Source organism: Notolabrus celidotus, chromosome 11 (genome assembly GCF_009762535.1).
Source record: "Notolabrus celidotus isolate fNotCel1 chromosome 11, fNotCel1.pri, whole genome shotgun sequence".
NCBI classification, from domain to species: Eukaryota; Metazoa; Chordata; class Actinopteri; order Labriformes; family Labridae; genus Notolabrus; species Notolabrus celidotus.
This window is the reverse complement of record NC_048282.1, coordinates 22,521,830-22,549,682: the sequence shown is the minus strand read 5'-3', so window position 1 is coordinate 22,549,682 and position 27,853 is coordinate 22,521,830. Positions and strand designations below refer to the sequence as shown.

At 38.2% G+C, this 27,853-nt stretch overlaps 2 protein-coding genes across 5 annotated transcripts in view; one reads left to right on the top strand and one right to left on the bottom strand.

Annotated features, from left to right (window-relative positions):
* Positions 1-17,328, bottom strand: part of syn2a (synapsin IIa) — a 21,204-nt gene extending 3,876 nt beyond the window's left edge. Inside the window, exons 1-9 of one of the 2 annotated variants that reach the window (XM_034696047.1) lie at positions 17,172-17,328; positions 11,098-11,452; positions 1,448-1,505; positions 1,251-1,342; positions 935-1,091; positions 709-798; positions 568-630; positions 229-371; positions 66-140 (exon numbers count right to left, since the gene is read on the bottom strand). In XM_034696047.1, coding sequence (XP_034551938.1) covers positions 66-140; positions 229-371; positions 568-630; positions 709-798; positions 935-1,091; positions 1,251-1,342; positions 1,448-1,505; positions 11,098-11,450 — 1,031 coding nt within the window. In that variant the 5' untranslated portion in view covers positions 11,451-11,452; positions 17,172-17,328. Of the gene's footprint in view, positions 1-65; positions 141-228; positions 372-567; positions 631-708; positions 799-934; positions 1,092-1,250; positions 1,343-1,447; positions 1,506-11,097; positions 11,453-15,967; positions 16,016-17,171 lie in introns of those variants that run through there. The other variant, XM_034696046.1, reaches the window with a different exon arrangement.
* On the top strand, positions 16,478-27,853 carry vgll4a (vestigial-like family member 4a). Of its 3 annotated transcripts, none has more exons than XM_034696049.1 (6): positions 16,478-16,834; positions 17,343-17,496; positions 19,212-19,374; positions 21,396-21,621; positions 24,658-24,772; positions 25,031-27,853. In XM_034696049.1, exons 2-6 carry the CDS (start codon positions 17,415-17,417, stop codon positions 25,228-25,230), a joined length of 786 nt encoding a protein of 261 aa, XP_034551940.1. In that variant the 5' UTR covers positions 16,478-16,834; positions 17,343-17,414; the 3' UTR covers positions 25,231-27,853. The 3 variants fall into 3 exon arrangements, with proteins under 3 accessions (XP_034551940.1, XP_034551941.1, XP_034551939.1); XM_034696050.1 differs by having other exon boundaries at positions 16,505-16,795; XM_034696048.1 differs by lacking the exon at positions 16,478-16,834 and adding an exon at positions 17,000-17,191 and having other exon boundaries at positions 25,031-25,884.

The window sequence follows — 27,853 nt, the reverse complement described above, 5'->3', positions numbered from 1 at the left end:
AGACAATTTCACTTCGTAAGATTTTGGGGTTTTGCAGTGTGGATGTTGATACTATGAACACGTACCTTTCAGTCATAGCCACCTGTTCAAGCATAGCTGAGCCAGTATTGGTCTTCCAGTTCCCAGATATAGATGTTCTCCTGAAGTGTGCAACCACTCATGTTATCACAATTTAGCTTCTTTTCTCAACCGCTTGTAATTTTGATATAGAAGTGTATCCATGCATACATGTAGGCTTTGTAGTCGGTGCCAATCTTCTGGATTCTGATGTCGTATTTGGAGTCGATGAGAGGCTCTGTGGTGGTGTATGTCTGGGTGAGAGCCACAACACTGGCTATATCCTGGAACTTACTGTGATTGTCCACTTTCACCTGTGCAAAACAATCGACACAGGGGACAGGACAAAGCAAAACAACTGGGATTTAAAATAGAACCTCGCACTTCTAGGACTCTTGCAGCAACACGATGAAAACAAATGCATCATGATATTCAAAGACAATCCAACTGTTCAAACTATACTATACAAACTATAGTTCACTGTTACTGAGAAATACAAACTTTACATACCTTTCCAATACCGGAGTGTGCATGTCCAATCTTCACAACAACAGGGAAGGATGGCATGCTAACCTAAAATAAGAAAGTACAGGATTTTCTTAAACCCTGAAGTTATCTTAAATTGCAGCATAAATTGAGAAGGCTACTCACCATCTCCTTGTAGTTTGGGTAAAAGGTCTGCTCAATCAGAGGGAACTTCTCAGCACCCAGCTTCCTGTGGGTGTTGATGAGTTGGGCGAACTGGACACAAAAAAAGGTAAATAAATCAGACACCATTTTGGATTCACCGTGCAAATTACAGAGAAAAGCTCATCATCGTTATTGTCTTTTCTCCTCTTGCAGGGCTTTCAGATCTCCATGGTTGCAGAGCGCTTACCGCCCACGGCTTGTCACACAGGTTGTAGATGGACTCGAGGGAGTTAATGCTCGGGACACCTCCATACTGCAGACCAATGATCAGGTTGCGAAAATCCTCATTCTGAGTCATACTGAAAGCATGCTGGCGAATGAGGACGAAGTGTGGCTTGAATGACCTAGAAGATAAAAAGAATATGACAAATATCTGCAGAGAAAACTGAGAAATCATGCTGGGTCTTCACAGGAATGTATTGGGAATAGGCTGTCGTGAGGTGTGTGTGTGTGTGTGTCAGTGTGTGTGTGTGCTCATATGTGCGTGCATGCACATCTCTCACCTCATAACTTTGGTGCCATTTCTGATCACTTGCATGTTGACATTGCAGGTTCCATTGGCGTGAGCCACAACATTGATCTCATTGAATTCAGCCTGAGGTGTTAAATAAGAGACATATGAGGACAGAGCACCTCAACTCCTCTATTCTGGTTTACATAAGTCATGCAAAATGGCTAGAAGTGCCTCGGTGAAACATACCTGCTCCACTTTGATGTCATAATCCCCAAGTACCTTCTTTCCCCGGAGTAATTTCGCCCTGATGACAAAAGAAACACAGAGTGTATTAACTTTAACACCAAAAACGAGATTTCTCATAAATCGCCAATCCCAGTTTTGAATGCAGACACAAATTACAGCCAGAGTCTGAATTAATATAGATTATTTCCTGCCATGGTGGGGTGTATTTGCAGCTTCACAGGAGACAAATGTTTCCTTTAGGGCTTTTCTAAATGCTCAAACTCAGCCTTTAACACTTATTCATATCAATCTGGCAGAAAGAACAGTGATAAAGCATAACAACACTTTAAGGCTGGTTATTTTTCAGCCAAGTCTCCAATGAGACGCAAACACACAAAAGCAATTGAGAAACTTCTTCTACCTTCCTTGCTTTACCACACAGAAGAGGTTCAAGCAGAAAGGAAGCACATACATTTAAAATACTGAATCCACATTTCCCCCCTGACAAGAGACCGCATCTGAAATGAATTGTGATTCAGCATTTTTAAGACACTTTGCTTACTCTGGCTGAAATAAAAAGATCGCCTGCTGGAGCTGGAACACAGTGGGATATGAGATCATTGTAGATATATTATGTACTGATAGCACACAGGAAACTGAAGGCACTGAAGAGGCCACACAGTGATAGTTGTTGGTGTTGACAGAGTGTTTGATATCTCTAATCCTCTCTAAACTGATGTATAGAAGCTGGACCTGACAACATAAGCTTTGAGGGTAGTACACGAGTGATCTACAGCAAATCAATACTAATGTGGGCCCGGAATAGAACTCTTTCGGTCTCCTGAAGTCGGCACAGAGTTGTTTTCATTCTCCACACTTAGCACACGCATGTACTGCAGGGAAACAGAGAGGACATAAAGTCACTAGTTTCCTAATATGATCCGATGAACATCCACCTTTTTGTTTTCATTATTAAGTTTGGAAACCATGTTGTGGAGGACTCACTGTCTCTGCCTCTTGGTTTGAATCACCCTACTGTCACGTCCCCTTCCCTCCCTGCACATCCAGCGAGGCTATAAGGCTGAATTATTCATCTCCAGTATAATTAGAGCATGGGGATCTATTTGGCTGTGAAGGAAAACAAGCAGTAAAAAAATGAATCACAGCTCATATATCTTAGGAAATGAAGAGCCTCCTCTGTGCTGTGACAAATGCTCTTTGCCAATACATTCTGTAAACTGAGAGTGTTGCCAAAACACGGCCCTGACACAAAAACAGAGACGAGGCGTGAAAAAGACAAGCCTCTGATTTCAGTTTGTCCTTAAGATTTGAATCGCTGTCGGAGTCAGGAATGGCCGTGTAGAGTGTGTATGTGTAGTATCTATACAATAATCTCTGAGCATAGAAGCCACAGAAGGAGGGAGGACACCTTGATTTAACACATTTAACATTATCTTTCAGCAAAGGTCATAAAATCCATCCTTTACAGCCATCGTTTCTCCGGTTAAAACTGTAGGTATGGCGGCAAGTTGTTTGAACATTTCATCCAAACTCACTCCTTCCAGGTACCATTTTTCTGTCAATCAATCAATCAATCAATCAATCAATCAATCAATCAATCAATCAATCAATCAATCAATCAATCAATCAATCAATCAATCAATCAATCAATCAATCAATCAATCAATCAATCAATCTTTATTTATATAGCACTTTTTACAGCACCCATACAAATCATATGCAACCCAAAAAGCTTTACAGCGATTGAAAACAAGAAAGAAGCAGAAATAAAATAATGGCAAGACATATTAAAAAACAAAAATGGATTTTAAAATAGACTAATGCACACAGACAACAATAAAATATGTGTAATTAGAATAAGTAAAAGCGTCAAATTAATATTAAGAACATAAATAGTTAAAATAAATAAATTTAAAAAGGGTAATGATGAGAGTTGAAAATAAAATTAAGGCTAAAAATATCAATAAAACTGAGTAGATAAATTAAAATAAATAAATAAAATAAAATAAGATACAAATTTAGAATTAGTAAAATAATAAAGTAACATTTAAATCAATAACAGTAAAAAGTAAGTAATACAATTGTTAAACTCTACATAAAAGCCAGACTGATTAAATACGTTTTTAGTTTACGTTTAAAAGTCTCAGTATCTCTGTCAGCTCCTCTCAGATCCTCCGGCAGGCTGTTCCATAGTTTAGGAGCGTAGTGGCTGAAAGCAGCGTCACCAAATGTTTTTGTTCTCCTCTGAGGAACAGCTAAAAGAGAGGAGCCGGAGGATCTGAGAGGCCTTCCTGGTTCATACACTAAAAGCATCTCTGATAAGTAGTCTGTCGCAAGGCCATGCATCGCCTTAAAAACTAGTAAAATAATTTTAAAATCAGCATGAAAAGAAACATGCAGCCAATGTAAAGATTTTAAAATAAACAAATCTGGTCTATTAAAAGCATTTCTCCGAGTATTCCCATCAGCAAGAAATGTAATTAAAGATGTGCAAAATAACATCTTAAGCAACCTGACACTTCATTTCTCCAAATCAGTGTTAGAGTGAAGACATCTTCAAATACTAAGCTGCCGTTTTAACATTTAACTGCAAGACTGGATACTTATTACAGCATTTCAGATACCCACGGTTACATTCTCTCTATTGCTAATGTTGTCACTTTTTTTCCTACACATGTTTCAGCTTTCACTCTCAGATTTTCCTTTCTCATTCTTCCTATACAGAAGGAACTTTTTGAATATCTGCAGCAGAGTTTTTCCTTGGAAAATGTCCCATTTCAGATATCCATAATCCAATTGTTACTCATCAAAATTTTAACATCGGGTTTTTAACACTTTAAAAAACAATCAAGAGACATCCACAATACTTATGTGGATACCTGCGATGGAATACAATTGTCCCCAGTAGACATCTAAAAGTGTCAGATAAACTCATTGCTAATGACATTTTTAATAGACACAATGCAATTTTCATATACAAAATGACATAATAGTGAATGTTTTTTCTTTTCCATATATAAATATGGGAGTTGGATTGTTGATATCTGAAATGGGGGTATTTTGTAGTAAGATTTGTTTTACAGGTATCCAGAATGTTAGTCAGGATTTGAAATACAGGCATGGAAAAAATGATTAGAGCACCCTTGATTTCTTCAATTTCTTGTTCATTTTAATGCCTGGTACAACTAAAGGTACATTTGTTTGGACAAATATAATGATAACAACAAACATATCTCATAAGAGTTTAATATAAGAGCTGATATCTCACAATTCCCCATGGTTTTCTTGATTACAACCAAAACACTTAAGTTCTTACATCAATAGCTATGGCATTGTACTGCCAAAAACTAGTACTTGATTGCATAACCATTGTTTTTGATGACTGCAGCCATGCGTCTTTGCATGCTCTTCACCAGCTCATGACATTGTTCTACTGTCACAGCAGCCCATTCCTGTTGCAAAGATTCAAACAAATGTTCTCTGTTTTTGGGCTTGTGGTTCTCTTATTATATGAGAGATGACAACTTCTGAGTTGTGCTACAGCTTGAATGTAAGCAGGAAACCACTCTAGGCCTTTGCATGAAATGGTCTCTTATATATCCTTGGAATACAATTAATCTTAAGCATGTCAAATAGGACATAAAGTATCATGTAATCAGCTGCATTTTTTGTCGTGTTCATTGTATTCTTCAGGTAATATACCTTTAGTGGTACCAGGCATTAAAATGAACAAGAAATTGAAAAGAAAACAAGGGTGGTCTAATCATTTTTTCCATTACTGTATGTTGTTGTGGATAATTAAAAGCTAAATACACATAAATGGAAAAAGTGACATAATTTCTCCTTGGAAGAATGACATTATGGAAATCTGAAATAACAACTGTAGATGGTAAACATGTCCTTGTGGGTTTCTGAAAGGCTTCTTTAAAGGAGGACATATTGAATTATAGATATCTGTAATGTATACACTCCTGTTGTTAAATGTTAAAACAGCCTGCCATTGGCTCTTTCTCTGTCGGGTTGACTTGTTCTCCTCATGTAAAAGGATGTTTTGTTTAGACCTACCTATTCCGCTGCCCTTGACTTACATACTGGCCTTAAAACTGGGCACAGTGCCTGCAGCTGCTCACTGAGAGAGAGCGAGGAGCATGATAGCAGATGCTTCCTTCTGATCATTCATTTGTAAGAATCAATATGGGCACTCTGGAGCTGAATGGAAGATGAGGTACGAAACCATAATATTTCCCTCTGTGTAAATTCTGAAAAGAGTCAGCCAATGCAGACACTGAGAATTTAGTTACCACATTAATTGGAAGCTAGTTAAACTATAGCCAATCCACATATTGCTGTGAAACATTTTCTCATTCTGGTGATTCACCCCCGAGCATCGGTGAGCGGGAGCCCCTTGCTGAATTTTAATGCCTCATCACTTAGCCTGGTTAACATTCACTCTCACATAGGGGTAATATTTGATCAAGGTTAAGCTCACAATAGAGAATGTTCCTGTTCTGGTTTCAGTTTAAACAGTCCCTCATGTATTTTTGTAATTTTGAATGTTAGGAGATGGAATAAAAAAGGAGTCTGGTGCTCTGTTTTTGAAATCGAGACAGAGAGAGGATAAGTAACTGTGGAACATCTGCTGCTTCTGTCACAGTGATTTATAGCATGGTGTTCCTGGAACAAAACAAAACCTCTGTGGATGACTGGCAGCCTCATCTAACAGGAATAAACAGTGGATGTATGATAGAGAGCTCCTGTCTCTATATGTGCTGTGAGCCTCACAGTCACAGTCACTGTATCAGCACACATTTCATCCTGTACACTGATTTATTCTCCCCAAAACAACTTGTTGCCCAGTAAAGGCCTGACTCAAATAGTAGTATTTTCCATCTGTTTTCCTTAAGCAGCTGATTACTACACTTGCATGACATTTTTCTTTTACAGGCCTCTTTGAAAATTACCATTTAGGTTCTCAGACAAACTCTCACTTACTGTTTGTGTTTTTGATCACACTAGAAAATGCTGTAGCTGGATAGGTGTCTATTTGTCTTTGGTTATGGTGTGTTTAATGCTTCTGCTCCCTCATCTTGATCTACGCTATGGGGTCAATGGATTATTTTATTAGCATTGAAGATTACAAAAACAGGATTATGGATTATTTGACCAGTGAATGCACGTCTTGTTATTTATTGATGCTGACTCATTGATGTAATTTCTGCTTTTTACAGGCTGTTGTTCGTTCTTTTATGTGAAAATGTTATGCCCTTGAGCAAAGCACCAAACTCATAACTGCTCAGGCGCCCGGCCGATAGCAGCCCCCTCACTGTGACAGATCTCCGTTAGTGCAGGTCCATAGGATCCTGTTTGTGTATGTGTGTGTATATCAGTGTATTCCTGTGTAGCATGATCACCAGAGTGGAAACATTGAATTTGCCCAGAGGTATTAATAAAGTACACCTTCTTCTTCTTCTTCTTCTTCTTAACGGCCATCTTTTATTCTCTTCATGACACCTAGAAATATTATAGTAACCAAAATACTTCAAAAGTTAATTATTACACATCATTATATCTTTTTACCTATAATTGTACAATCCTTGGATTTAAACCAGTACAGTGATGTCATCCTAGTAAATGATGACATCTGAACCTTCTGTCAGATGCAATTAATCTCAAGGACTCTTTCGTGATTTCACTCTGAGAGTCTTGAGGCCACCAGGTTTCTGGTTTCTCTGACGGTGCAGCGTGCAGAAAAAAGTCTCAAAACAGAACACAAAAACAAACCCTCAGACTCAAGGTGTGCCAACGCGACAGAGAATATGAGGTACTTGGCAAAACCTGCGTGGAGATAAAGACACTTTTAATCTTCTTGAAGCTTGCCAGCTGCTGTATTTTTTATGAAGTCATCTTCAAGGGAAATTGAGAGCTGAATACAAAGCATCAAGTCTGCCCCTCTAAATATGGTATTTCTTTCTTATATTATAGTTCATAGTCCACTTTAAACTATCTCATACATTCTCATAGTGCTGGGCGATATTGAAAATGATGTTATCACGATAAAATATTTCATATCAGTCGATATCAATAATTAGCACGATACATATCAAATCATTATTTTATTTAAATGTAAATGCAGATTTTTGGTCCTGAGTGAAAGTTGAAGAAACCAGACAGTTTGTTAGTTTGTATCTGGATTTAGTTTTCTGATAAACTTCTTGAATCCATTATTTCTGACGGTGCTAACAGGAAGTTTTAGTTTGTAGATTCTTATTTTTCTCAGATTTAAGTTATTTCCATATTTTGATTTAAATTTACAACAAATATATATAAAATAGTGTACTGTGTATCAGTTTAGTAGAATATTGTTTTGAGTTGTGCTCTCCCCTTTAAGGTTACTAAGGGTTACAGGCAGAGTGTTGTCCTACAGTCGCGGTGGACATTAAACGTGTTAGAAATGCACAGCAGAAGTTGTCTCTGTGCTCTTCCTTTACCCACATCCTGAAAGTATATTTAATGAAGTGTATTAAGTTAATAGTTAACTCAGAGTCGACACAGTGTCAGACTGATGACTGCTTTGAGCTGGTAAGTTTTGAGTTTTCATCAGTGACGCTGTCTCTTGTTTCAGCTGTGTTTACATTCTGCTCCGAACGTCTTTAACCCCCGCCTACCTCTCATCCTGCAACATGATTGGCTGTTTAATGCCGTCTTCTTCTTCTGTCTAATGTTGGGTGGCAACTAGCGTTTAAGGCTCATTAGCGTCCTCTCCATATTAAGTGCCTGGGGGGTGTAATTACATGTTTATTAATATCAAATTTTTATCAAACATTCTTTATATTTATATCGAGAAAAATTATATCACCATAATTATCATTATCGAATTATCGCCCAGCACTACATTATCACCACATAAACACCTTCAGTTAAAGCTACAGGACACTGAATGTGACAGAGACAGAGCTACACCACACTGACTAAACCAAGAAGGATTACTATTGCCATAGTGACAAACAACCACAGGGTGAAAGGTCTTATTAAAACAACCAACAGAAGGCAAAGATTGTCAACAAACATGAACTACCAACCACACTCAGTGATATTGTGCAAGCATGAAAAATAGATGCAGCACTTAGACGGACAATGGCCTTTGGAAGAGGTATTTTAACTCCCAGGGATAGTACTCATCTACAAGGTCCATGTGTGTGTGTGTGACATAAAGCTAGAACCAAGAGCATGATCTGTCTGTGGAGCTCAGGAACACAGTGGGCTAATGATACATTCAATAAACCGCATTAGAAAGTCAAAATTATGTCAAATCTGGAACTCATGTGACGTTTTTATCGAATTCAGTAGAACTACTCCATATCATATCTTGTTAAATGTCAAGAGGAAGAACGGTGGCGTGTGGATGTTATCTTACTCCCATCCCTATACTCAGCATTCTCAATTAGAATGACCTTTTGATGAATGTCAGGGTTTCAGATGAATGTATTAAATTTGGCTTCCTCTGTCAGAGCTGCAGAGCTTTGTCTGTGTATTGGCACATCAGACTGTAATACCTCTTCTTCAACGAGCTGCTCCCTTCATAATAAATGTGGAACGAGTGAATGCATCAGGCTGGCATCCGTCCCTCTACTGTCGGTCTGATCTTATTAACATTGATTAAGGTTTCTGTTATATAGATGGCCAGTCCTGAACACAAACACAGTAATCATAGGACACTGTGAGGTAACCTGAATCAGGTAAGCTGATATCACAATATTGTGTATGATTTGGTGAGTTTTGAAAACAGTCATCTGAAAATATAGCTAAACTCAGCAGCACATGTAACTTAATCTGTGAGAAATTTGAAACCCACCAAGGTGCCCATCTTATTACTGTACTTCAGGGGTTCCCAAAGTGTCGGTCAGGACCCCCTCGGGGATCGCGAGTCACAAATGGGGGGTCGTGAGATGTCTTCCAGGATGTTTTTTTTTCCCAAGTTATCTAAAATTAGTACATATTACCCATTATAGTAAAAATATTGACATAAATAGTAGCTAAACTTAAAAAAAAACCCATGAAAATAGAAAATGTAATGAGTTTTCTGCCTTTCATTTTGCCAGATGACTCCTAAGTTTAGGGTTAGTGAACAGTGAATTATCAAAAGCATCAGTAGCAGTAGGTTAGTTCTTAACGGTACAGGAAACACAGACACATGCTCTTATAGGCAGGCTTATTTTCTGTAGACCAGCTAAATGAAGCCACATAAATCACTTTGAGGGACAGTGGGGGTCGCGAGTCTTTGGCACCAATATTGTGGGGGTCACGGGCTGAAAAGTTTGGGAACCCCTGCTCTACTTAATGCTAAAACAGGTGACATATCAAACTTGATGTAGCACAGATGTACACATCATGTCACCCTGCAAGTGGTAATCCAAAATGTGACGGTTTCTTGCCAGCTAAGAAATCCTATCAGGTAGTTTATGTTGGTGGTAAAGTCGATTTCATGGAGCTTAGATCAGATCTATCAGCCAAATCATGTCTAATACTCAAACAAAGTAGAAGCAGATTTAAATAGGATTCTATTTCAAGCTTCAAAATCTGTTGTTCAATTATAAATGTTGTCTTTTTTTTGCTGCACATGGATCACAGAGTTGTGTGTCTTTCCATCTGTCTGTGGTGATCATTAATGTTTCTGTTTAATATGACAAAAGAGCTGTACCACAGAAAATCAAGCGGTGTGCACATGGCTGTGGAAAAGAGTCAGCTGTGTAAACAATTGTTGATCCTGTGCTTGACGGATTTATTATAATCTTTGCTATTTTGATACTAGCATTTTATGTCAAATAAGTGTACTCTGAGCAGATTTGAGGAAAAATAATTCCTTTCAAGAGTCGAGTGACAAAGATTCTTTCTAAAGCAACCTCTGAGTAAGATCCCCCTGGGATACAGCTTACATGCTCCAATGTAAGCCTGCTCTTAACATTCGTGACACAATGGTGCTCTCTTGCAGCATGGCAAGAAATACAGCAGCTATAGATGATGTGATTTATTTAGTTTTACTTGAGGTTTTTACTTACTTATCCACATCACCGCTAATGGAGCACTATGCAACATGTGCTGCAGTTGCTAACATGAATTATTCCATAATGTTAGTGCAGGACGTGTCATGTCAGCTGTGAGCAGGGGGGAACCCCATTGATGAAAGAAAAGCACTGCAGTATTCAGACTACATCCATGTGCATTCCCCAATTCTGCACAATTAATGAATCCACTTTAAGAATAGTACAATGCTACATTTTTTACTATTAATGCCTTCGTTCATTAACATTTTAACAAGTACAACCAGGGAAAATAGAGGACAATAAAACCCCTCTCTTTTCCTGTAATGGCGTTACTGCTGTGAATCAATGGAGCATATTTTTTTAAGTACTGGCTACCAGTATGTATTATCGTAACACTGGTATGCTTTACCATCAAACCACAGCAGCAGCTCTCATTCACATCTGCTGGGTGCTTGATACAGATGTAGTTTCACTGGTTCTTAACCCCTAACTACAACATTCAAAGGAGATTGTGAAAAGAAGTGCAAAAGGTGAGCAAAAAAACAACATAAAGCTTGTGAATTATTGAAGATTGTCTATAAAACTGAGGAGAGGTGCATGTCTTCTTACCATTCCTGTTGTGGTTCATCAATAACCAGGAGCATCTTGAACTTCTTGGGTGTCGTGACTTGAGTCTGCTCCACCAGCCCTGCTGAGGCAGCTGTCTGCTTCACAACGTTGGTGATGGAGCTAAAGAAGCCTGCTCCGGTGGACTGAGACAGCTGGGGTTTCTTCTCCGGAGCAGGGGACGTGGCTTGAGGTGAGGGCCCAGTTGTAGGAGACTTGGCAGGGGTGGTGGGGGTGGTGGCGGTGGCAGGTGGAGGAGGCTGAGCTTGGTCGGGCCTCTGGAGGTCTGACATGTAGCCATTGGGCAGGTTGGAGATGAAAGTGCTGTCCGAGAGACGCCGGCGTAGATAATTCATGGCTGTAGCAGGAAGAGCGGATCAGTCAACAAGCACTGGGTGTGGAAAAAATGATTCTGCAGAGGAGCTCCTGTTCCACAGCTGATAATGGCTGAGCTCTGAATGCAAACTCCCTGCGAATGTATTCCCTCCCAGTTCAGCGGAGCATCCTCAGAGCTCCCCCTCACTAGTCATGACGCTACACTCCCTCTTAGCCAATCGCCTCACCCTACACTCTCCTCAGCCATTGCAATGATGCTCTGCCTTTGCTTCTCCTTCCCTCTCTCGTCCTCTTCTCCCTCTACTGTCTCACTGGTGCGTCTGTTTTCCCTACCCCTCCCCCATTTTCTCCTTCTTCGCAGGCGTCATGCTTTTTGAACCACTGCATTTTAAACAGAGGGGTTCCCAGTGTAAGTGTAAGAGGGGATGCTGACTGCCACATCATAATTGCCTGGCTCCTGCTCCCTCTGATTTTGTGTTTTCTCTAATCGGGTAGAGCAATGCTGTGCATGCAAAATGCAGCCATGAAATCTAAAATGGCTGTTAGGACTGGTGGGCAATGTTGTGTGGCAGGAAAGGCGTCAGCAGCAGTCCCTTGAGACACAAATGCATGCAGTAAACAACTGAAGGGTATTGCTTTCACATGAGACAAAAAAATTCTGCTCTTTTTTTTCTGAATTAAAGAGTTAATTATTTCAGAATTACGAGAAAAGTGTTCTTTTTTTCTCAATTAAAAAAGAAATCGCTCTATTTTTCTGAATTAGAGTTAATTTAATCAGAGTTATTGTATGTTTTAACTTGTACTGTCATTTTCGTGTAACTGTTTTTATGACGTGCTGCTGACCTCTTGGCCAGGTCACACTTGTGAAAGAGATCCTGATCTCAATGTGTTTTATCTGGTTAAATAAAGTTTTTTAAAAATAATAATAATAAAAATTATCTCGGAATTTCTGAACGGAATTATGAGAAAAGTTTTTGTAAATAAAAAAAAATTCTGCTCTGTTTTTCTGAATGAACAACATACCTCTAAAGTAAAATCCCAATAGCACGTGAAGGCCACACAAGGAAGTAAACATGCCCCGGTGGTTCAGTTGAATCCAGTTTTCTTTTGCTCTGGGTTTTAGACATTGGGAGATACTAGTGTCCCTAAGTAACATAGATGGTATTGTGATTAGCTTGTCAGCTTTGCGCAGGCACCTGAGGACTCTGCAGCTGTTTAGACGTAAGGCCCGTTCTGAGAAAAACAGAGCAGATTTTTTTTTAATTCAGAAAAACAGAACACCTTTCTCGTAATTCCGAGATAATTAACTCGTTAATTCAGAAAAAGAGAGCAGAATTTTTTTTCTCATGTGAACACAACACGCTTCAGTAGTTAACCCTGTCTTCATAACTAATGAATCCCTTAATGGCTACTTATCATACTTATTTTAATTAACTAAAAGAAACACCTGAACCTACTGTGTTATAAGACAAATGGTTCACAATGTGTGGCATAATTTACTCGTTTACCTAATTACATTTTCATACAAACATCCACTTCTGCATTATATCTCCATGCTCACGACCGCACAAAATACACCTTAGAATATTTCTTGGACCAAAAAATATTTTTGCATAAATTATTTTAAAAGCCTCTTAAAGCACATATTGATTTTTTTCCAATGATGTGAAAGCATTTTTAAAGCCTAAGGAAAACAGCCTCATAGTTTTCATTGTGATACTGTATTTGACAGGTTGTAACATGCTTTAATCACTGTATATACAGTTTTATGTGGAATATAGTAAAATGGAATTGCTGTGTGATGAAACCATTGCAGACCCCCACGTCCAGCCAGGTGACAAATGGATATTTCTGAAATGAGTCCGGCGAATAAATCAATAAATCAATAACTTGCAGTTATCCGGGGTCAATACAAATCTGGTCAATGAGCTGCACAGTTTGGAGCTACTGATATAAGGATGGGTATCTTTTTACTGAATCAATGAAATCTTCATTTCTCAGCCTGACTATTACAACCCTAATGTTAATACTGCTAGATGTCTGGTGTCATTGTGCTATTTATGTCTGCTCAAATGGTTAGAGGCTGATCTCTGAGAACACTCCTTCGGCCATCAGGAGATTTGAACTGCTCTGACAGGCCCAGAGAGACCACTTTCCAGTGCTGCACTTAGCTTATTAGATACATTTCTCAGCTTTGTAATCTCAAAATAAGTTCTTCAAATAAGTGGCCAAACATTTTTCAGCCTAACAGTATGCAGAGATGTACTGGTAACAACGTAAAAATGCATAAAATAAAAAACAGCATACAATTGAAGTAGTTTGTGTCCAAGTTGTATTATCATAGTGTCTCTGAACTTTTAAATGTTAGGCAAGTGTATACATCTTTGAGCTCTAATAACAATGTTTATACTTGTTGGAGCCCAAAAAATTTTGGATTCTATCTCTGGTTTGTGGAAATTGGCCACTGCAATACTTGTTTAACTAAAATAATTACGACAAATCTGTGATGAAACATTTTACAAAGCCAAAACATTAGAATACTGTTGGTAAAAGATGAGCTTTGAATCATGGAGTTCTGTTGAAATATAATTTTTGAATCATTACATTTGGTTTAATAGGACTTCTGTTTCAAAAATATTTTGCACAACTTAGGTATATTTTGTTCTCCTTCAAGTCTAAGATCATGTGACTGTTTTGTTAAACAGAATTCCTCTGAGGCAAACACATAAAGGTGCACGCTGCACTGTGAACATTTTTCTAATAATGTGATATATAATATCTAGAGAAGTAAAGACTGAAAACAGGATTAACGTTTTCTCAGCTTTATTTTAAAAAAACGGACCCAAGTGACCCTTGAAAAATATTTACTTTTTAAATTTTTACTTTTTAAATATTGTTCAGAAGGAACAGTGATACGATTTTGTTTGTATTTGGCTTGAGGAAAGCTGCCCCCTGCACTGCAACTTTTACATGGGTGCTAGGGTGACACCAGCTGGTGCTTGTGGTGTATTGAAATCATCTTGTAACTAGCTGGGACCATTTGTGCTTGAAATTGAATTATGGAAAAGGAAAACACAAAACTGTTTATTTATTTCTATATAATTGATTACATTACATAATTAACATAACATGACATAATGAACTACATGGGTATCCAGAGGTCACTTTAAAAAAAAACTTTTATAACATTTGAGGGGCATCCAGAGGGCCTTTTTTCTACATTTTATACATTTCAGGTGCATAGAGGGCACTTTATTGCATTTTTATACATTTTAGGGGCATCCAGAGGACACTTTTATAAGTGAGTACACTACTGAAGAGAACAGTGTTGATAGCACTGAGTCTTACAGTTTATTTTCAACCTAATTGTTTAACTTTTTGAACAGCGTATTCCCTCATGTACAATCAGTGTAAACCACTAAAGACTCAGTGACTGATCACATACTTGTGCAATACTTTGATTTCCGGTGCAATACCTCATAATCATGTGCAATATTGTAATTTATCCCATAACATATTTTATTACTATATTCATCTACTACATGTGCACTCTGGCTTAGGCTAAGTTAACTTATTTAATGTCTTTAAAAGTACTTCTTTACCTTTCTTTGCACAGATTGTATTTTTATTTAGATTTTTTGAATTTGTGTTTAGGTTATATATTTATTGTCCTTACTGACTTGTTGTTAAGTACCAGTGTTCGAATCACTAAGTCAAATCCGTTGAGTGTGTGAGCTCACTTTGCAATAAAGCTTTCTTGTATCTTAAGAGCGACTCTATAATTAGGGGTACATTTCAGACCAACCAAAAAGTGAAAAAATCAGTATGCTTTTTGGCTTAATATTATATTTGTTTCCATAGTATACCCCTAGATTGTGCGAAATCCATTAATTGGCAAGCTTAAGCTCTAATGATTTCTTAAATATTCCAATAAAAATAAACACCAGGTTCATTATTTTGGCAACTGTGTTACGGTACTACTTATTTGATAAAACAATTATTTGCAACGTCTTAGGTCTATTCATCCATGGTTAATTTGTTGTTTGTCTAACTGCTTTGAAAATAAGATTTTTGAGCTGACAATTGATATTCTGTATATAACACAGTTGACAACAAAATAACACAGTTGACAGGAGTAACACAGTTGACAGGACAAATTAGGAAAAGAGGAGAGAAACCTTTCTTTGCAACAAAATGGATTGATTTTATTTTCAATATATATTATATATATATATGTACATATAATATAATATAATTATATTTATTTTTTATTTTTTGATGGGTAACACAGTTGACATGTAACACAGTTGACATTTCCTCCATTTTTGGCGTTTGTGCTAGCTACAGACATTGAAGATGTCACCACATGACCATGATCAACTCATATTTCTGTGTACTTTCTTTACATTTTTGTCATTAAAACACCTAAAGTAAGTACACAAGAAAATGTTGATAACACAGTTGATGAACAATTAATCCTCTCCATGTGTAGACAATCATTTTGATGAAATATTGACAAGGAGGAGTTGAAACTTACCACACAGTCTTCAAGGTTCCCACCAAAAAGGATGTGCACTCCAGCAATGTGAGTCATATGACTTTGGAGCAAACCATTGCTGATTTATAGGGCTTTTATCAGTGGGTAACAAAGTTGACAATGATTTCTCGGACACACATAAAGTGAATAATTTCATGTATATTAATGTTTTAAATAGATTTGAAAAACAGCTGTACCATGTTTAAATGATTATTTTTGAACAATTAATGCTGAAATAATATATAAATACATGTATTCTAATGTTAAGCTTTAAGAGCAAACTTGACATTTAAGAAATCGGACAGCACAAAAACTTTAAATTCCAATATATAATCTGCATATTTTGCAAAATAAAGCATGGAACCTGTTAACTTTTTGTATTAAATTAAAGAGAAATATCATCCAATATAAAATTGGTCATTTTTTAAAATAATGACCAATAATATTTGGTAAAATTGACAAATACACCCATGGACTTGAAATGTACCCCTTATCATAGAATCACTCATTTATTGTGCTTACTGACTTGTTAAGTAGTAGTGAATCTTGAATCTTGTATCTTATGCAGCGGTATGAAGCTAATTTAGAGGTATTATTTGTTGTATTGCTAACATGAATATGTCATAACAGTTCAATCCAATTATATAAATCGTAAAGAATGAAATGTAACTAGCTGGGAGTCGTTTAGAGCAGATCTACATCTATCAGCTGGCTCTCTTCGCCTCGTCTCCGCTAGGGTCGCTCGGCCTCCTTTTGTGTGAGGTCGGTGGGAAAGTGCGTGGATCGTGGATCGTGGATCGTGGATGAAGGCAAGCTGGGCTAGCCGAGGTGATGTTGTAGCTGTAAAGCAGATATTTGATCTTTAAAGTGAGTATGTGTGACTGTTTCCGTTTCTTGAAAGTGTTTCCATTTAGAATAGACATCGATCCACTTCAAGCTGTTGCTGTTTTGTGTAGTTGAAGCTTTGTTGTGTTGCTTGTTGAATCTGGAAACTTTGAACCGAAGCAGCTAACAACAAAGTTGAGGACTAGCTTGCTAACTGCTAACAATTAACGTTAGTTTTCGCCTAATTTTGGCTAGCTTGTGTGTTGTGCTAGCTTCTGACATTTTATAACCGTGTTGTAATAAAACCAGTTTGACTGTTTGTTGCTAAACATTTACCACAACCAGGAGAACTTTCTAAACCGTGTCTTTGTCAACTTACGGAGAAGTCACAGCTAGCGGGTACGAGCTAACTTTGAAACATAGCCCAGCTAGTGCTCCATGTCCAGACAGTGTAATGCTAAGCTAGCTGTCCGGTTATGTTTGGATGTCTTATTGTCAAAGAAATACTCATAACATGGACCAATGTTTATCTCGTTTTTCTTTTCTCAAGGTTGGGATATTTTGTTGCTCCTGCTGATCTACCTTGCTAACGTCGATGTTAGCAACAAGCCTGTTAGTGTAAATGCGTTTCACTAGAATGGACCTGTTGAACTCTCAGTTCCTGGACAAGATGAACAACAACATCGGGAGAATTTACTATGAAGGTATGTTACATTCACATTTTAACATAAGTTTATACGTTTTGTTGGCAGTGGTGGACAGTAACATAGTAAATGTACTTGAGTCCTATACTTAAGTACAGTTTTGAGTATCTGTACTTTACCTGAGTATTTTTTGGGGGCGTACTTATTACTTTTACTCCACTACATTCAGAAGACAATTATTGTACTTTTGACTTCACTACATTCCTATCAATGCTCTAGTTACTCACTACTTTTGCTTTGAAGTCAGCTCATGAATTTCCTTCTCTTTTCTGAAATCTGATTCCTAAGACAGTAAAATGTGTTTGTGTAGTTCTGTTTGTCTCAGTGGTTTAGTCATACCTGTACCTGTACACATAGAGCAGATTTCACTCAGATCAGACAGGTCATTTAGAGATAGCAATGATGGCTATAATTCTCCACCTGAGCACCCATGTACATACCTTCAGTCCGTGTTAGAGGGTTTTTGAAATGAAGAATGATACGTATAGTATGAAATGTTCTCCCTGTTTCCCACTGCTCAAACATACAGAAATTCACAGTCCAGCCTGAGAAAGCGTGTTGAGCTACGTAACATTTGTTTCATTCCAGATAAACATTTCAAACAAAGTTGTCTGTGCTTGGAATAACTTAGTTTCTGTTTTTAATCCATGGTATAGTTTTTAGAGATTTCAAGTAATAGTTTCTAGATAAACATAATGTAACAATGTATTTCTATGTATTCCTGACTGCACTAATGCTTTGTGAAAATACAACATTTTGAGTATTTTACAAGTAAGTAGTACTCCAGTACTTTAACTCAAGTAATAATCTGACAGAGAAACTTTCACTTGTATTGGAGTAATATTTGACCAAGTGGATCTATACTTTGACTTAAGTAATGAAGCTGTGTACTTTGTCCACCACTGTTTGTTGGTCTTCTCTGTGAAACTAATACGTTGTTGGTCCTCTACTTACCCGAAATCTTTAAACTCATACTGTCAGCTTGGTGTAGCACTTTTTTTATGCTTGTTTCCCCACCTAGTACACATCGCATTAAAGTGTAGTACAAAGATTTTGATACCCAAAATACAGAAATAAAAGATACATTAGCTGTTCATTTCTCTAGACTGTAGTCTTAATAGTTGTCATACATCTACGATACCTCAGACACTGTGTACACAAATAGATGTGAATGAGGTCCAGAATAACACGCTCATCGGCTTTACTAGATGCAGGAAGTAAAAACTTTAAGACTTGTTTAGAGGCATTTTTCCAGAGAAATGTCCTGATTATAATAGTTTCTACATGAAAAATGATCTAGTCTTTCTTTGACCTTTGAATAATAAGTTTCCTTGAAAAACTAACTCTGAATATTCAGCAAATTCCATCACATCCATCATACAAGTCTTTGGATGTCTTGCTGATATAGCTTGCAAACATTTATGATGCAAAGTCATCAGAATTATTTGTTTATTAGCTTGCTAGCTGTTTTGTATGGTAAACATTACCAAGTCACATGTACTTATGGGAAACGATTATATTTTCGCTCAGTATTTAGGTCAAGTAAATGTGGTGAAAAAGCTAAGAGGTTATTTTTTCTTCAATTGGTGATTATACGCATTAAATGTTTACTTATTGTTGGTGTTGATAGTTTGTCTTATTTTAAGCCACCTTAGACTTATTAGCGTCATTTTAAATGTAGTAATGCTATTTTCACTGCTGTTGGCTTCCCACAGATGAGTCCAGGACACCCTCCCTTCCCACTGCTATGTCCAACATAACTGGGCCTCCTCCACACTGCCCAAGCAAACGGAAGTATGGGGAAGAACAAATGGATGAAAGAATCAACTGCGATGAAGACCCCATGACCAAAATGAGCAGATTGTTCACCTCTCAGTTGTAAGTTCCTTTTAAAAAATGTTAATTAAAACATCTAAGATAGGGCGCTGGTGGCCTAGTGGTCTAAGTGCCCCACATACAGAGGCTACAGTCCTCGTCGCAGAGGTCGCTGGTTTGATTCCCGGCCAGTCGACCATTTCCTGCATGTCCTCCCCTGCTCTCTACTCCCCACATTTTCTGTCTCTCTTCAGCTGTTCTATCAAATAAAGGCAAAAAGGCCAAAAATATAACTTAAAAAACCCCCAAAACATCTAAGATCATTTCTATCCTGTGTCAGTTTTGGCATTCTTAAACTATTGGCTCCGTGAGGTACTCAAAAAATTGCAAATGCTGAAAAATTCTAAGAAGAGTCAAACCAGAAAGCTTGAAATGTACCTGTCTGAGCTTATGAGAAAGAAAAGATCTCAGGTCTCATTTACAAAAGAGTGCGTAGAATCCCTACTAAAAGAGTACGTACTCCGAAAACCTGGAAATGGCGTGCGCCAAAAAAAAAAGTATGATTTTTAAAACCTTTCGCACGCAAACTTTACGCAATGTTCCGTTTATAAATCACAAACCACATGGAGATATTTGCACGTAGTTCAGCCTCTTATTCTGCCATTTTCACGCCCACATTCAACCATATACGGTCAATGCAAAGAGCTTTATGAATGAACATGCATACAAATGAGCTGGAAGATCAAAGGTTCTCACGGTGAATCACGGCAACAACAGAGAGGAAGACAGAGAAAATAAAGTTTCTGACACACAAACCATTGTCCCCGTGAATGAAACGGAGGTCAAAGAGCACTTATTGTTTGTTTCCTACTGCAGGAGGGACACAAAATAAATAAAAATAATAATATCGAGTGACTTCACGTTGCTACAGCATTCCTGTATCCGTCAGCAGTGCCAGAGCATCCATCATTCATCATTACACACAGGTCTCACTGCAGTGTTTCATGTTTACAGGACACATATTTTTTATTTCACATTACAGAGAGCTTATGTCCTTCAGAGATCTCCTCTCTCTGTTATTATCTGACAGAAGTTTGATGTGTTAGTTTCATCACCGGCAGCTTGGCCTTGGCTTTGACAGATTATGATGATATGTAAGATAATAGCTGTTACTTCCACACTTTTCTCATTAACACAGCAAACACGTGCAGGTGATGAAGATGTGATGAGAGTGAGGCAGCCGGCGTCTCTGCGCTCCATATGTGTCATACAGCAGACTTGATTAAAATTATAATTACACATTTAAAACATCACTGTCACTTTGCTCCGCGGTTGTTTTACGTCTTCTGACGTTACTTTTGCTTTTACCTTCTGACGAACGCGTTAGGATACGGTCCATGTTCCTTTAAAGAGAAATGTGACGGTGAGGTAAAGCTGATTAAATATTTGATGAACATTAAGACACGCTTTTATCTTTTAATGACAGCTTATTGGAAACGAAAACACAGTAACATTCACATGAAATAAGCTGATTTTAGTGATGATGGTGACGTGGGTCTGTTAATATGTTGTTATTCAATGAAATGAAATGTGTGAAAGGCATTTAGATATAATCTGACTTCAGTTCTCCGTCTCACCACCTGCGCCACCAATTCCCCTGCCTCCTAAAATGAGCGTACGCTTGGGTCAGAGTTTGCTTACTGGTAAGCGCATTTTCCCGTCAAGTTTGTTTTTATAAATCACAAACTTGGCGTGAAAACTGCCGTACGCCATGGTCTAGGGTACACCAGTTTCAGGCCCTGTTTTGTGCGTAAGCAACGTTTATAAATGAGACCCCTGAACATGATCTAAAGAATGATAGGAAAGTAGAAGCCTGTGAAGTGTCTACATTCAAGAAACAACTATCAGCACAACCAAGTCTGGGATGTCATGTTTACAGTAACTAAAGAAGATGGCAACATAAGCCTATCTTGTGTGCCGTGCTGTCTTGGTTTTTGAAGACACAAGATTGAATATCAAAGTATGACGTGTAAAGAATTGTGAAGCTGTGTGGCATATGTTTAATTTGTCCCCTCTTTCTTTAGGGCCCGCCCTTCTGCTGGAGACAACCGCAACGAGCACTGGAGCCTCAGTCACACTCCTGTGGAGCACATCACTTCCTCTTCCAATGGCCTCCATGAGAACCACCTGTATGCTTCTGTTTCTGGCTACGCTGTTGACCGGCCTCTGGCTCTGACCAAAAGCAGCCATGACATTGGAGCAGAAGGCAGAGAGAGGTCCGTCGTGAGCGGGGCCGTAGAACGGCAGCAGGTATGTCAAGGTGTAACACTTATGGAGGCAACGTGAAATGCTCTCAATGACAAGAATGAAAACCCTAAACCTTACAAGAAACAAAAATAATAATCATCATGACTCACTGTGCATAGAAGTAGTGGTGCCATGGATCCCAAATCTCATAGAGCAGATCTGGGAATTTAGTGAAGGATCAGATTGTTGTTGTTCTTTTTAATTGCTGAAAAAATATATTTGAAGTGCAACTTTTCCACTTCTTAGCCAGCCATGATTCAAACTGTGCATTTTGACAACATAACAAATCAAAATGCATTTCCATTAGTGTTAATTATATATCATAATCTCAGTTTTCTTACAGTCATTGATACAATAATGACAGTACATGCAGTTACATATACCTAAGCTCCCTTTTTAAGACTGATATAAAAAGCAGCATCATACACTGTATATAACAGTATGTTTACCAAGGGGAATCCACCTCACGAACAGAAAATAATAATCTTTCTGTGACTAACAAGTCTGCAGAAATCTACAGAGGATGTAGCTTTACACACACCGCTCATCCACAGATGTGTGTGCCTGTGCAGTACCTGCTGCTGCAGATCAATGACACAAACAGAGAGCGTTCATTTGACTAAATCTTCAGTGTTGGACGGAAAACGTTGTTGTATCACAGAGCTTGTTTTGCTAAGTCAGCCACAGACTTCAAAAGGCTTTAACAAAACTAACATTAAGTGTTTGATTTTTTTCACTTGAAACCACCAGCTGATCCTGAAGAAATCAATCAATCAATCAATCAATCAACCAATCAGACTTTATTTATAAAGTCTTTTTCATACAATGACATTGCAACACAAAGTGCTGTACATAAAAACAACTTAAAATAGAATAAATTAAGAAAATATATAAGACCCCCAATCCTAATCCCAACCCCACCCCAGAATCCCAAGGTTAAGAAAATAATATATGCAACAAAAGTAATAAAACATGATATCTTAATGAGGAAACACTGGAGGTAAAATATGATGTTAAAACTCAACACAAGAAATTCAACTCACCAAAATAAAACACATTTCTAAGATAATAAAACACTAAAATATTAAACGATTAAAAGAAAATAAGATGCTATACTTAAAAAATAAAATAAATAAATAAAATAGAATAAAAGTGATTAAAATTTGAGCTAGATAATAAACAAATAAATACGTTTTAAAAAACTGTTATAATAATGAAACTCAGTTAAAAGCAAGACTAAAAAGATAGGTCTTGAGTTTGCTTTTAAAAATGTTTAAGCTCTGTGCAGCCCTCATAAAAACACAGACACGGTGAGATGAAACAGAGAAAACTTGAAGCAGCATTTGAAGTAACCATACGATTGAAAATATGAAGGTTTTACGACCCTACTCTGTGTTAAAGTCTGCTCAACACTGTCTGGAAGTCCATAGTGCATACATGTTCTACTGAAACACTACCATCTTTCCCCTGAGACTGTATGCAGAGGTACATCTTACACCCTGATGATACATTTTCCACCAGTCCACAGATCACATGCTCATCAAACTGTTGGCGGTGATGTGAACAGATCACAATCAGCTGTGGTTTGTGACACCACTGTGTAATACATGGCCAAAGGGATCCACATGAACTGAATTTCATCATTAACCTGTTCACACATAGATCTTTGAGGACCTCTCTGTTGATGTCTTTTTACCTCCCAAACTGTTAACATGTGGTTAGTAGAGCGATAGCATAAGATCAGCATTTCAGGCCTACAATAATAACAAAAAGAATTGTTAATTTAACCAACAAGTAACTGGTGCTGACTAGCTAGGATGACAATGTTCTATTGTTAAGCAGAGGAAACACGCACAACATGCAACAATAGGAGGAAAATTTGTTGCCCACAAGAGTTAGTTCAGATTTAGTCATGACCAGAGTTCAGGAGGCGAACCCCCGCCTACCTATCCCCTTTCGGAGTCGGGACGCTTTCCCTCAGGCGCGAGGGGTCAGGTCCGGACTCAGGCGGCCGAAAATGAGGCACGAGAGTGGGTAAAATACCTCCACGATGACCCCCGGAAGAAAAGCATTTTTCCTCTCCAAATTCTAAGTATTTTCCTCCAGGCTCTAGGGGCTACATCCGGACTCACACAGCTGAGAATGAGGTCAACCTATTGTTCAGCATGTTCAAGTTGAATATGTTCATGTTCAGTCTTGAGCAGACATAATTTTGGAAAAAATAAAATGGTTCCTTTTGGTGCGGAAGACTGTGTAGAACTACTTTTTTCCCCCTCATAAAAATACTCATGAATCATTAAGAGAATTGATAAGGAATTGATAAGCAGAATCGACAGTGGCATTGACATTGATAAAATCTTATCAATTCCCACCCCTAGTAATAATCCACATGCACACTGTCTGTCCCCATTCTAAGTGTTCTGAAAGATGGCCATCGCTGAGTATGTTTTGATATTCATATCTCATCATGCTGGAAGGCTAAACTTGATTAAACTTTTCATAAAGCATCATAACCTTCTGTAAACTTGTCAAAGTAAGAGCTATGGTTACACAATGTTTTGTGTATCCGTCATCAGTGGAGAAGCATTCTCCTGATGTTTTTGAGCATTCAGGTCCGACTGTTTTCTCCGTGCTGCTGTCAATCAGTAAATGTGACGTGTGGCGTTTGGGTGACACTCAAAAAAAAATCTGCTGCTTCCCGGCATGGTCATGAACAAATGTTGGTATGTAAAAGTGTTGACTCCGAATATAAGACTAGTCCACTTTTTCACATGCAGTTTAGAGGGGAAACCCCAGCTTAAATTATAAACAATATGGTTATTCATATTTGGTATTTTTACCATTGACATTTTGGCCGATGATATCTCTATATGCCGTGAAACCGGCTAACATAAACCCTGGTCATGACAACATTTAAGAATTTGAATTTGCTTGTGTTGTCGACTTTCTCTAAAAGCCCCCAAAACTATCTTTAGAAAAAAAAGAAGTGATCCATACTGATTTCTGTGTAAACCTATTGTTTGCATTTCCCACCTCTAGAATCGTCCGTCTGTCATTACCTGTGCTCCTGCAAGCAACCGAAATTGTAACCTATCGCACTGCCACATGAATGGCTGCACACCCAGCCCTGCTACTGATCAAAGGAAGTCCAACGGTAAGCCTTTGAAATGTTAAAACTGTATCCAAATATATAAGGTTATTGCAAAATGTATTAACATTGAGTGTTATTCATAAAAATATTTCAACTTGAGCATAATGTGCACTCTAGTCTCACCACTTCATGACTTGTTTATTGGTTTTTGTATTATGTTTTCTGTTCAGAACATTTTAAATGACCCCTAAATAAGTCGAGTACGACAGAAAATGACTCAAACTAATTTATTTTCATCCACTTCTGATCATTTTATTTTAGCCAACACTGTAAGAGATCCTGTGATTGAGGAGCACTTCCGTCGCAGCCTGGGAAAAAACTACAAAGAGGCAGAGCCTGAGTCCAACTCTGTGTCCATCACAGGTTCAGTGGATGACCACTTCGCCAAGGCACTCGGAGATGCCTGGCTCCAGCTCAAGTCCAAGGAAGGGGGCCGTCAAACCCCAGAGGAAGACCAATGAAGCACGGGGGGGGGGGGGGGGGGCATTCTAAAAACTTCCCTAGGGTTTGCATGCGAGAGTGACAATTGTTTGCTGTCAACTCTTGCCAAGCATCAACTTCCCATAGCCATGAACAATAGAAGACATATGGTGCTCACCGTGGCTGCTCTCTTTTTGACCTCCAGGTCGGTCTTTAAATTGTACACACAGCATATCTCATTTGGAGGTAGAACAAAAAAAGTGTGTCATTTGGATGACAATGTTACTTCTGGAAACTGTACAATCATAGATTTGATTTTCTATTAGTAATGAAATACACAGAGTAGTCGGTTGTTGGATTAATGTTTTGTTTTACCTGCCTTGATAGCCAAAGAAATTCTCTCTTTCCACTTAAAAGCCATAGATCAGATCTTTATTATTCCCATGATAAACCACACTTCCTTTTACTTTAAGAGGACAGCTGGGTCTGACACAGGACTTCCACCAGATCCGTGTCTGGTCCGTCTCCGATCCGTCTCCGTGCTCTCTCGTCCATCAACACCGACCGGTTGCGTTTTTGAAACGCAGCACAGATCAGGACCGCCGGACAGCTGGAGTCATGTGGCCGAGGTTTTCACCGCAGTAATTACTGAATCAATGATTCTCCTCCTCCTCTCCTCATACATGTTGTTTTTATGGTCCTCGGAAAACCTCTGACCTGTTGACTCCAGAACTGGCTCCGCTCTAAATCACATTTTGTTGTCATAGTTAAGTTAAAACGATCTGGTGTTTTATTCTGAAAATTAACCAGATGTTTTCATTTTGTTTTGGTGCCTGACTTCCTGTCCCGCTCCATCTGCTCTGTGCTGAATTGATGCGTCGTGCTCTGGCATCCGGCAAAAATAGTAGTCTTGCGTATCTGCTCCGTTGCGTTCCGACCTGCCGGATCAGAGACGCAGCCGGAACGCAACGGAGCGGATCCAATAGAAGTTAAAACATTGACTAGAATAGAAACCTATCAGATCTGGTGCCCCGACGGGTCTGAGACGGACCGGAGACGGATCTGGTCGGATTTGGCCTTGATTCTCACTCTTTTGTTTTCTGACCCTTTAGGGTAGCAGGTTACCTGTCTCAGTTGGAACAAATGTGTACAACAAGTGTCTTTAGTTTTCCCCCCTGCGTTGTAAAGACGCTAGACTAACCTGGCTTCTTTATAAACCTGAACTGGACTTGTCCTCTGTTAACTGAAAACTCTGTGTCCTGACTATATGCTCACTGAGGCTGATTTCTTAGTACACTAATATCAATTATAGTAGATTTGTCTAACTAGACGGCATGTTTCAAATAGCTGGGTTCTATTACAAACCTTATTCTATACTATATATGTACTCAGAATTTATTTTTTATCTGTTACATTTTAGAAATACTCACTGCTGGTACAGTCGTACTCAATATATTTTTTGTATCCTGTTTTCAATACCATATGTAGGTGTGTATTTTAGCATCTCTACAACTCACAGCCTCTGGCAAGGTTGTGTGAATGCAGTTTAAATGACTATCGCTTTGTTACTCGGTGGAGCTGGATGCTACGGCTTTAAACACGACTGAAGAGAGCTGAATCCGACCTTCTGGAGCACAGTCTATTAGCAGCAGCTTTATTTATTCTGAAACAGGTTAGCAGTTTGTTGCCTTTTGGCAGATCGTGGAAACATTTTTTTTAAAGATTCTTCCAAGGATGATGTCATCTCTGTACTAATAAAGCCGGTGGTTTTTCCCATAAATTAAGATTTGATGCACATGCAATATTATTAATCCACATTCCACCATGACCGACTGACACGTATCGGCCACTCCAGTTGTATTTGGTGAATGCAACTGATTTTTTTTTTTAATTTAGGCGGTCCCTCGGTGTGACCTGCCAGAATCTCTGATATAGAGAAAATGTGTTAGTGAGTCACAAAGTATTCTGTATAGTACAGTTTTTGTTTAAATTGATCTCACCCTTCTTAAAATCTCTACTGACTGTAGTAGTAGTTAACATTTTGTTAACACTGATTAAGAATGGTAACGGTATGTGAAAGCATATACATTTTTATTAATATTCTGCATTTCTTAAGTTGTTAAATACACTATCCTGTCTTTATATTTTATTTTACTTCTAAGACTATCATTGCGCCGCGCGGAATGATCATAGATATTTTGTTTCTATACAGAGAAGTGTATCCATATGTAACATGGGTGTTCATTATCTTACAACGGTTGATTATCTTCCCTATTTTTCAGCTGATTATAACGTGCAGGAACACAACAGTCTTTTGATCAAAGACTCTCTTGGTGCAGTGAAAGGAAGACGTTTGTGTTAACACTTTAAAGAGTTCGTTTAACTTTCTGTTTGTATCATAGTTGAATTTAGGGTTTGTGGTGAAGTCTGCTTGTTTGACACAAGTAGATCTCTCAGTCATATTGTTTGGGGTATTAGTCTGTTATTTAATTTTGATATTTCGACTACCTGTATCTCAAAGACTGTTTATGGAAAGGTCATCCAAGTGTTCATTCAAATAGAAATAAAACAACCATGTTCACTTTTGTCTATTTCTCTGGAAGAAAATGCCACTGTTTTATACTGAAATTCTTCTAAATAAACTTACAGACGTGCACATTTGCA